Source organism: Sinohyriopsis cumingii, chromosome 14 (assembly GCF_028554795.1).
Source record: "Sinohyriopsis cumingii isolate HCF-2022 chromosome 14, ASM2855479v2, whole genome shotgun sequence".
NCBI lineage: Eukaryota > Metazoa > Mollusca > Bivalvia > Unionida > Unionidae > Sinohyriopsis > Sinohyriopsis cumingii.
This window is the reverse complement of record NC_142974.1, coordinates 102,944,348-102,955,571: the sequence shown is the minus strand read 5'-3', so window position 1 is coordinate 102,955,571 and position 11,224 is coordinate 102,944,348. Positions and strand designations below refer to the sequence as shown.

The following is an 11,224-nucleotide window of genomic DNA, read 5'->3' as shown; positions in this document are numbered from 1 at the left end:
GTGTTTATTTATCCGACGGAACAAAACTGGGTACGATCGTTAGTTACATAAATGACGTCTCCCACAGTATACTCATCTAAGATCTTCCATGTTGGCTTATGTTTCCATAAATTTATTATCGATGATTAATAGATTTCCTGAGACCGCAGTCAGAGTCGCAACAGATTCGTTTTATATTTCAAGTAAATATTTAGAATCTGTTATGAAATTTACAAGTAATGATGAACGATGGGGTTCGTGGAGAATAAAAAAAGAATTATTACACAATTACACAGAATCAGCAGATGTTCCAATGAGAGATTTTTATCGTAAGGGTAATAAAATATCAGAAATGTCGAAAGCGCCATCATTGAGTGATCCAATAACCAGATATAAGACAGTATATCTCAATGGACCTGGTGGATGCGGCAAAACGACTCGAGCAGTTAATGTTTTTAGAAATTCAGATTTGATCGTGCTGACACCCACACATAGACTTGCACGTGAGATGAAACAGCGGCAAGTACAATCGTGCACGTATCATAGTTTCTTTCGGTGGCGCGGGGATACATGGACTCCTGAACGAATGGGAGAAAAATATATGCCTAAAATAATTATTTGGGACGAGATATGCACGGTGTCATTGGATACATTAAAAACGTTTCTTGATTGGTTGTTGACGAAAAATACCGCTATAATAATGTGTGGCGATCATGGTCAACCGCCGCCTTTTGTTGGACCATCTCCACATGATTGGTTAAAAAATTTTGTTGATTATTACGAAGAAATAGATGATGATCATAGAGCTCTTGATGCAAATTTAAAGGAGTTTAAAAAATTAATCAGATTACAATCAAACAAAATTTAGTGTGAAATAATACGTGGAGTGATCTCAGAGACCTCAATGAGTGATTTTTTAAATTTATGGAGACCCACCGATTTGATCGTAGCAAGTAGAAAAATAATCAGAGACGCTTTACAACAACAGTTATTTCAACTACATAAAGAAAAATACTCAGAATTACCCGCACCGTTGTGTTATAGACCATCAGATACACGAAAACAGAATATTAATGTTGATATTCCAGGACAGACTCAAAAACCGAATCTCGTATTAAATGATATTGTCGCCGTTGATATCAGTGTGGTCGAAGATGCACTACACGCTGACAAATCTCCATGGGTGTTGGGATACGCTATGACGATCCACTCGTCTCAGGGATTAACTATTTCTGACACACGAGTCTGGATTGTAGACGATCGCATCGAGTGGTCAAATTTAGTTTATTTAGCGGTATCGAGGGTCAGAAAAATATCTCAATTACGTAGAATTATAATTCCTGAAATCGTTGATAAATTTAACATCATCGATGATGATATTATAAGAAAAAAATTAATCGGATACAAACAATCTGATAAAAAAAATAAACGTGACTTTGATCTTGATGTTGAATTTATTATTGAGTTAAAACAGCAGCAGAATAATCATTGCGCAAGTTGCAATTGTATAATGTTATGGAGGTATTCCAGTAATGATTCAAGACAATTTACCGTAGATAGAAAAGATAATAGTCGCGGTCATACACGAGAAAATACCATGTTGACCTGTCTTGAGTGTAATCGACGTCGGGGTGTTAGTTAAGTGATCGCGGTGGTAGTTGTGTATCCGTGGCGTTTATTTGTAGTTGTTCACGTACAAATCCACGTTGAGGAGCAGTCGAATCTAATCTGTAGATTGCAGGTCTACCTGAGGATCTTGTCACGGTGGATATTTTGTGTGTGGCAACACTCCAAATAGGATCAGTCGCTCTCGCTTTACCACCTTCAAGTTCACCAGGCTCATATAAATATCTAACTGTAACATCACCCAATATTTTTTGTTTTTCAACATCTTTTCGTTGTGTTGGTATATTTTTTTTGTAATTGCGTTAATGGGTTTCATGTTGGTTGTTCGTGTAATCTCATTATTTAATGCAGCTATCACGCTTGGTAATCTTGCAACCCACTCGCGAGATCTTTTATCCTGAATAAATTCCCTCGCGTATTGATATCCAAATAACCGCTCAGCGAGTGTTCGATTAAATCGCTCAACAATTGCCTGATCACGATGAATTGCAGTATGACCTCGTCGTATTTTGGTATTATGTTGTTTCATCAACGATGATACTGGACCAAGAAATTCCTTACCAGGATCAACCTGTAGTAGCTGTGGCCATCGCAGACCACCTTGTGGTCCGAGTCCTCGTTGATAAATTCGTTCAAACGCATCGGCTACTTCAGATGATGTTTTCGCTGATAGCGGCTCTGCTTCTTTATATCTACTTGCAACATCAACTACGGTTAACGCGTATTTGTATGTTTTTCTACGCACAGTGTGATGCGGTAAAAACAGAATATCAGCTTGATGAACTTCATTAGGAACACTGACATCGAAATACGCGTACTGAATTCGTTTCGGTGGTGGTAGATAAATTTGCCATATTGCTTGTTTGGATAACCACGTTTTAGCAGTAGAATGTTTAACCGCTGCTGCATCAGCAAGTTTACCAATTGCTGCTTTGCCTCTCCAGTATCCTCTTGGTGAATAATAAATCGATTCCATTATTAATTACCAGCCCCAAGCGGTAATTTACCTTTCATCGAGGATCTTACTAACCAATTAGCTAATGATTCTCTAATATTTTTATTTTTTATAGAATTTAATGCATGAATTAATTTCACATCTGCAATGTGTCTATCTTGTAGATTTTTACTTTTATAAGCTACATCATGAGCGTGACAAGCTCGATCAATAGCGTTTATTGGTTCCTCGCCTGGTTTTGGTTGATCTTGATTATCGAGCCTTATATCAAGTCTGGTACCAGGACCGCAATAATTATATCCTGGTAGATGTTTTTCTCCGCTGTATTTAGCCCATGGAGCACCTGGAAACTTTGACATCAAATTAGCAATATCACCACCGCGCTTATTAGGTAAAAACGAAAATTTCTTTCTACCGCATACAGAACATTTTCCACCATATGCTATTTTTTTATTTTTTGTTGTAACCGTAGCTAAATCAGTAGTTGGAGTTTTAACTCTACAGCGTAAGCAATATAAATTCATGACATAATATATATATGGATATAATTGATTTCTCAGCGACAAGAAAAGGAGAGCCAGTTAAACACCACCCTGCGTTACCAAATTCCATCAGAATGATTATCATAGGACCATCTGGATCGGGTAAGACGCAGTTATTAGTTAATCTGATAATGAGATGGTTGAAATAGGATAAATTATATTTAGTAGCACCATCCGCTGATGATCAACGATGTTATGATGTACTTAAAAGATTTCAATGAAAACGCGCGATTACTGGATGAAGGTAATGATGTTATAGAGTTTATAACCGATATTGATGAAGCACCATCCGTAGATTCCATAGACGGATTTATTAATAATTTAGTTGTATACGACGATGTGATGCTAGATAAACAATCAAATCCAGCCAGAATATTTTCCCGGGGTAGACATAAAAATACAGACGTGATCTATGTTACTCAACGATATACACAAATTCCGAAGGTGATTAGAGACAACTGCAACATTTTAGTTGTGTTTAATGGCGTAGACACACACACACTTAGAAATATTCATCAAACTTGGTGTGGTGGTGACATGGATATAATTAAATTCAAAAATTTCTTCTCACGAGCGCAAGCTACTCCGCACGGATTTATAACAATAAATTTACATGATCCAAGAACAAGATATCGTGTGGGTCTTGATAAAATATTTGGGTAAATTTAATGAAAAAGATATCATTCATATAATGAACAACTGTGCGTGGCTGCGTCAAGGAACCACTAACAAATGTGATAAAAAATGCCGTGGAGAATATTGCAAGAAACATAATTATCTTATAAAGAAAAATCCTCATGCTGGTCCACGAAATTGTGTTGGTTGTAACAACGGCGTTAGAGGATTATATCAGATTTGCAAAAATTGCGGTGGAGATCGATACAGAAGTTTGATGTTTTTGTTGTTGTTGTGGGGTTTAACGCCATTTTTCAGCACGATAGGCTATACATGGCGGCCAGTATTAATGGTGGAGGAAGAACCCGGAAAACCCCGGAAAGAACCACCGACCCACGAGAAGCTACTGGCAAGCTTTCTCACATGCCCACAGAAGTTTGATGATATATTATAAACACAGAAAGAACATAAATCCCAAAATAGAAAAACCACCATCAGAACTTGAATATTACTTGAAACATAGAACAAATTCCGAAGATTCCGAAGATTCAGATGAAAAAAAAAATATTCATCAAACTTAAAATTTCTTTTACAACATGAATAGCAGCAGAGAGGGGGCGTCTACAATTCTGTTTGGGACAAACAATAATCGTAGACGTGGTATTGACCTCTGTGAAGGGTCACTATTTGTTTTTGGTCCAAACACAAGGGTGACCACTCCCTTAAGTGGTCTGATCGTCCTCTCTGCTGCTACTTTTACGGTGTACAGCTGTGATGTATGACTGGACAGATAGCAGTACAACAGTCATGTATGACTGGACAGATAACTACTTTTACCGAGTACAGCTACCATGCATGACTGAACTGAATACAAAGCATGACATCTCATAGTAGTTAGTGGTCACATATAGAGGTCTCTTTAGAGAATAATGTGATGTCCACTCACACACATAAATAAAGGCTAATATCGTCAGTATGAAAAAAAACTGCAGATAAATGACTTTTTAAAATCAAATTAGACATGAATGTGTTTAATACTGGTAACTGGAAGTCAATACAGTTGTATCGGAATTAAATTCACAAACAGTTCAGGTGGGTAGGGTTAATTGGTAATAAAGTGCTGCCCATTGATTGTCGATTTTACAACACAGCTGCACTGCAAGGCTATATAGCGCCATAAAAAAGTTTATATGATCAAAATAATAATTTAAAAGGTTTAAAAGCGATGAACGTGCAGAAAAACACGGCGAATGGTGAAAACATGGGCGGTTCCCATCAATTTGGGATGCAAATATTCAGTGCGCACCGATGAAGTTTTACATCTGCACGTAAATGTCAAGAAATATTAAAATACGTTTAGTGCCTTTGTGATCTAAATTTAATTTGCGTTGAGTCAGACTGAACAAACTTGTGTTCAAAACGAGTTTCATGTACCAAAGACACCCATGATATACTGGTGTCCCTTGCTTGATATTCAAATGTTAGAATAGTGGTTGAGATTTTGTAGGTAGTTACATGTGATCCGGGAACCAGGCTAAACCGCCAAATAGTCTGGTTCCTGGTTATATCTCTTGTATAACAGAGGTATCGGGGTTACGATAAAGGTAGATTTGTATTAATACGCCAAGACACTGTATTCCGAATGAGTGCGCGCTGAGGAATTGCAGCTCGATTTGTTTAGTTTAATAGCAGACGATAAGAATGGAGAGTGCAGAAGTTTACATGGAAAGAGAACATTTGATTGAAATAGTCAAGGTATTACAAAAATGTAAAGTTGAGTATCAAGGGCAAATATTGGCGGCTGAGGTATCTCCCTATCGTTTAATTTTGAGCAAAAACAGTGTTTCAAGAGCTACGGGTAGTAGGCCTGCTTGTTTCCGTCGGTAAAAAGGAACACTATTGGCAACACCCACTCCTTTTGTACTTATTTTTTAGAAAGGGGATGTGTGTTGTCAATAACTATTATTTTATAGTGACAAAAACGAGTGCCTCTACCGAATGCTAATTTTTTTTAATGGTAGCCTCTCTCCGTTTGTGCATCTACTCTAAGACACAACTTGTCAATAGCCATTTGAAAATGGTGATTTGTCAGCCAGTCCCATCATGTGAACCATCCACATCAAAACCATCATCTGATGAAGAATTACAGGCATTAAAATCAGTCTGTCCAACATGTGGTAATTACATTGGAGTAAATCCGTTGGTAGCAGAAGGCCTTATACCTCAACAATTATCTAACATCTTCCAAGCAGTACCTGTTAAACCACAAGTTAGAAGAGCAAAACTGGTGTTACATTCCAGAGTATTAACATGTGATGATTTTTACAGAAAGATAGAGGAAAAGGTGACAGAGGATAAGAAAAAGCAAGAACTGAAAGAAGTACGTAAGAAGGAGAGATTAAAGAAAGCACAGCTGAAAGAGAATAAAGAGATGATTAAATCAAGAAAATGTTTGGAAGGAAAGAAAACCAAATCTAGCTTTGATTTTGATATATGTGGTCTGTGTAGGTGTTCTGATCCACCAGTGGAAGGGTCTGATGATGAGAATGTTGAAGATGAGGCTATGGATATATTCTGGGTTCAGTGTGTCAAGTGTCCACAGTGGTATCATCAGTCCTGTATTGGAATAAATGCCCATGAAGAGGGTAACCTTGGCAAAGATGACACAGAATTCATCTGCAGTCTTTGCCAGAACCATGAAGAATAGTTTTATTAGTGTTAATAAATAAATAATTAATATAAAATGTTATGATACAATAATGACAATTTATAATAATTTATTTAATGTTGTGGCTTTTATATTTTTTCCCTAAATAATCTGTAACAGAATTCATCGGCATCCCATGCTCAAACAAGTAAAAAATATTTTTTTAGTGACAATAACTGAATCAGTAATAAATTATTTTTTGATACAATAATGATAAATTATAATAACAGGTTTAATGGTGTTTTGTTATTATACATTTTCTCAAAAATATTATGAAAATATTAAAATAATTTTATTCGACTCTTGTTTTTAATTTTAAATTTACTTTCATGGTTTCCTTTTTTTAAAAATTATTTAAAATTACACAGCCAGCTAATTGCACAAAACTGGTGTCAAAAATGTTGCAACTACTTACCTCGTTCGCCGAGAAATGATAACAAATTAATTCTCGGCAGAAAAAAATCCTCATGTTACATATGTAATTATACGTGAAATAAAATATCTTTTACTCTTTAAACTTCATTATTTCGAGATATTTAATGATACTGCAGAGAAGTAGACATTAATATAACCTATACATGTAACAATGTTAACAAAAAATCCCATTTATTTCAACCGGTGAATTAGTAAAATTACATACATTCCTATCATAATTTGTAACAGTTAAAGCATATTAATTTGAAGTAAAAAAAACCCACAAATTAACAATTTTTTAATCAGAAATAACGATATTTTCTTTAAATGAAAGAGGAATTATAATCTAATAACCATGTCTGAGTAGATCATTAATTTTCAACATGTGGCGACAATTGGTACTGACTCTCCCGTAAAGTTCAACACCAACACCGTTTTAATTAACGGTCCCCACGTAACCGTTCATGTTGCTGATTTCACATTTAACACGAGGAAAAATATTATTAAAGGCCCTGCTTTTATGTATTCTAATGCCAAGGAGCAAGTTTATGTCGGTAGTGGATGATTTAAAAAAAAGAAGGAAAAAGTGGCGAGAATTATTCTCCAACCAGTAATGTGATGTATTTTCTTCTAAGAAATACTTTTATTGACGTTAAATGCTTTATATTTTCAAAAGAAAAAGTTTACGGAATGTGATCTGCACTGATACTTGGCAATTTAACATATACGGCAGTTTTCAGGAGTTAAATGAAATTTATTTAAAATCACTACTTAATTCTGTGCAAGTTAATTCTATTTATATTTTATGCTAAAAATATTGGCTAAAAATATTTGAAACAGATTAGCAGATATCATACGTGATTACCGTTTATGTTTTCTTTCTCGATTAAGGTTAAACAACATTAAAAAATAACGAGAAAAGGATGTGTAGCTGTCTTTCTAAACGCTGGACCGCAAACCATCTAAGAACAACCTAATAGTGTTTGGTAATGACGTTATCAATATTTATTTTATACAAGGTCGTAAATTACTGGTTTATCTGATTGAAATAATTGTGATATTTTAATAGAGTTAAATATTATCATAATTCTTGAAAGGCCGTCTATAGGTATGGATAAAATATAACCATGAAATTCGAAGTTATTCTTAAATGCTATCGTAGACGAGTGGTAAATATGACTGCCTACCGTTCAAGATCTACATCAGTTTAATTCCAAAGAGGCGCGAGTTGCTTTTTTTTCTGTTTTAATGTACTATTTTCCTTTTAATTGGTAAGGATAATTATGTTATTAATTATTTTTTCTGTGCGAACAATCACAAAACTGAGCATTTGCAAATATGCTGCTTCAATCTGTTATATTATATCGTGCTACTCAGTACGTGAGATAATAAAATCGAAAGAAAATTTGCTTGCTACAAGTGAATAATGGATATATTTCATCTAGTGGGTTATAGAGTTAAGATGTTTCTGGCTTTGCTACTGTATGAAATATATCCATCATTCATTGTTTTCAAACAAATATCCTCACTGTATTGACAACCAGTGAAAAAATGTTGAGCATATTTCATTCTAATGAATTATGAAGAATATTTCTCTGAAAATAATCCATTTTGTCGCTCTCTTGCATAAAAGAAAGCTGTTGTTGTTGTTGTTGTTGTTGTTTTTATTATTAGCAATAGTGTTAGTGGTAGTATTAACAGTAGTAGTGAAATAGCAACTAAACTTCTTTCCACTCACCATCGTTAGTGTTATCCTATTTGTATCACTGTAAATTTTGAGGCTAGCGTCCTTAAATTTAGCTATACTTATATTTATAATAACAAGAGTAATATTATTATTACGATAATGGTGGTGGTTGTGTCTAAATTACGACAGTTTACTTTTTGTTGAGGTCAGAAAGTGATACACCGAAGTTTTGAATTGTTTACTAAAAGTATATATGTCTGTATTTTGTGTATTCTGCATCTTGATGTAAGTTATTTTTATCCACAGCCGGCCGTAAACCCAACTACAATGGCGTTGTGGTGACAGAAGACACGTTGCTGGTCATATACGGTAATGCGAGGAATCTCCAGCTTTTCAGTCGCCATGACGGCAAACTTCTGTCTACACACGAACTGGAGTCCCGTCCCTTGGATGTCTGTCTTATTAGCAAGACGGAAGTAGCTGTGTGTCTGGCAGGCAGGAAGATTGTAATCATGTCATTGAAATCTGTAGATGACGTAAAACGGGTCAAAACATTAGACGTAAGGACAGGATTTGATGAATGTCATTTAGTGGCAAAATTGAATTCAGACAAACTCGTTGTCAGCGGTAGGAATAACGGCATTTTGTGTTGGGGCGTTGTATCGATTACAGATGGACGTCTGGACTCAACTCACAACATCTGTGAAGGGATTGGTACTCACTTGGCCATTAAAGATAACACAGTCTACATGTCGTGTCCGACTTTAGACTCCACTACTAGAGGTGTATATGCATATGATATTTTTAATCCACACACACACAAGTTTCTGTATCAACACCAGGAATTAAAATTACCGGGGTCGATAATGGCTGACAGGGATTATGTGTACGTGTGTGACTTCGACTCCAACAGAATTCATCAGCTGACAGACAGCGGTCAACTAGTGACCATACACACAGTGTCATCAAGTCTCTATAGAATATTCTATGATGACCAGCATGGAGTTCTTTACACCACAAGCAGGAACAGTAATGTGATTACTGTCTACAGACTGGAATATTCACATCAATCAGGTAATTCCATTTTATTTTCCACACTTCACACAACAACAAAAATTACATACTTCATTTATTTAAATTTCCTAATTTTCACGTTTGAAAATCAAAAATGAGTTATACACCTTATGGTTTTATTTTATGTCAATTTTTACTACGAAAACTACATGATTTATTTACATTTCCTAATTCACGTTTGAAAATCAAAAATGAGTTAACATAAGTACAAACATGTATAAAAGATGTCGAACAAATTTAAAGTGATATAAATAAATATTTTTATTTATTTCTCCTATTTGTAAGTTTTTGTCGTCGAGTATACATGAATATTTAATTTTAAGTATCAATAAAATATTATTTAATTTAAAAATAAAATACAAATATTGTTTTTACCAAGTCTATTTATTCATGTTGGTAACTGAAAGTCTATTTATTCCTGTTGTTGAGTGATCTTCACCTTGGATCTCACTTGAAATTCTTCATATAAATATTATTAATATCTACGGACTGTCACAATGGCGGCTTCCTTCTCTCGCATCATTACCAGTTCAAGGCAAAACACATTTTTCCAGTAGGTGGCGCTTTCATTGATAAATCAGAGCACGCGACATTAAACTCCGGCTTGCAGCAGATCGCACGTTTCCGTTACAGCGTCTCTGACCGTGTGTTTATATAATTCGTCTCTGTGGAGCGATGCTATTGTGATATCGTCTTGCAATGGAAATTTATTAAGGAGCAAAATAACTAACATCACTTTGACGACAACTAATCAGGTAATATAATATTCTCGGGGTAATTTGTTTCAGAAATAAGGCTTTCGATACATTGTTTGGATACAGTAGTATGTACATGTTTTTCAATGCGCGCCATACGATCTGTTTACCTTTCGAAAGAAGGATGCGATGTCCATATGTGGAACACTGGAACGACGCGGTGGTAGTTAATAGATAAACATAATCAGAAGAATATGTGTTATTTTATTAATGTCTACAGTAAAATTCAGTAATACTGATATTTAATTAAATGATTTTGTTCTGTCTCCGGTATATCATTATTCTGAATCGTACCAACCACACCACAGGTCTTCTAATGTATGTATAGCCAAGTTACTGTCCGAGGATTTATTATCTTTAAAGCTTGCAGACTTAAAACCAAATCTTTATCGGTCAGCGCATTTTTTTTTTTAATTTTGGAAGAAAAAATTGTCAAAGGTTATTGCATTGTTAAATCGATGATAAACATTTAAAAATAGAAATATTTTATTATGTTATAATTAGGAAACGAGATATTGAAGTAATTTAATAATAATGATTTTTATGTTATCAGACATTATACATACTTAGGAATTATTTATATTATATAATTTGCAACATTAACAAATATGATAATAGCTATATAAATTATTATTTTCAAATTTTAAGCTATTTAAATATGAATGTAAAATATTTCTATGTTGAAGACACATCTGTACATACTGCATTATTGTGGAATGTTTAGCATATAATATAAAATCGTACAGATCTGTCATCTAATTAAGACATTTATAATTTAGGGAATGACATACTTGCAATATAGAGAATTTTGTTACTGTTTATTTTATATCCCTTTATTATAGTTATATCATTATTTCAGAATATGTGGCA

General features: G+C 34.5%; 1 protein-coding gene across 1 annotated transcript in view; it reads left to right on the top strand.

Moving 5' to 3' along the window:
• Positions 1–5,794: 5,794 nt before the first annotated feature.
• The window catches only part of LOC149784518 (uncharacterized), an 84,824-nt gene continuing 79,394 nt past the window's right edge, over positions 5,795–11,224 (top strand). Inside the window, exons 1-2 of the mRNA XM_089933001.1 lie at positions 5,795–6,362; positions 8,832–9,599. Coding sequence (XP_089789127.1) covers positions 5,795–6,362; positions 8,832–9,599 — 1,336 coding nt within the window. The remainder of the gene's footprint in view (positions 6,363–8,831; positions 9,600–11,224) is intronic.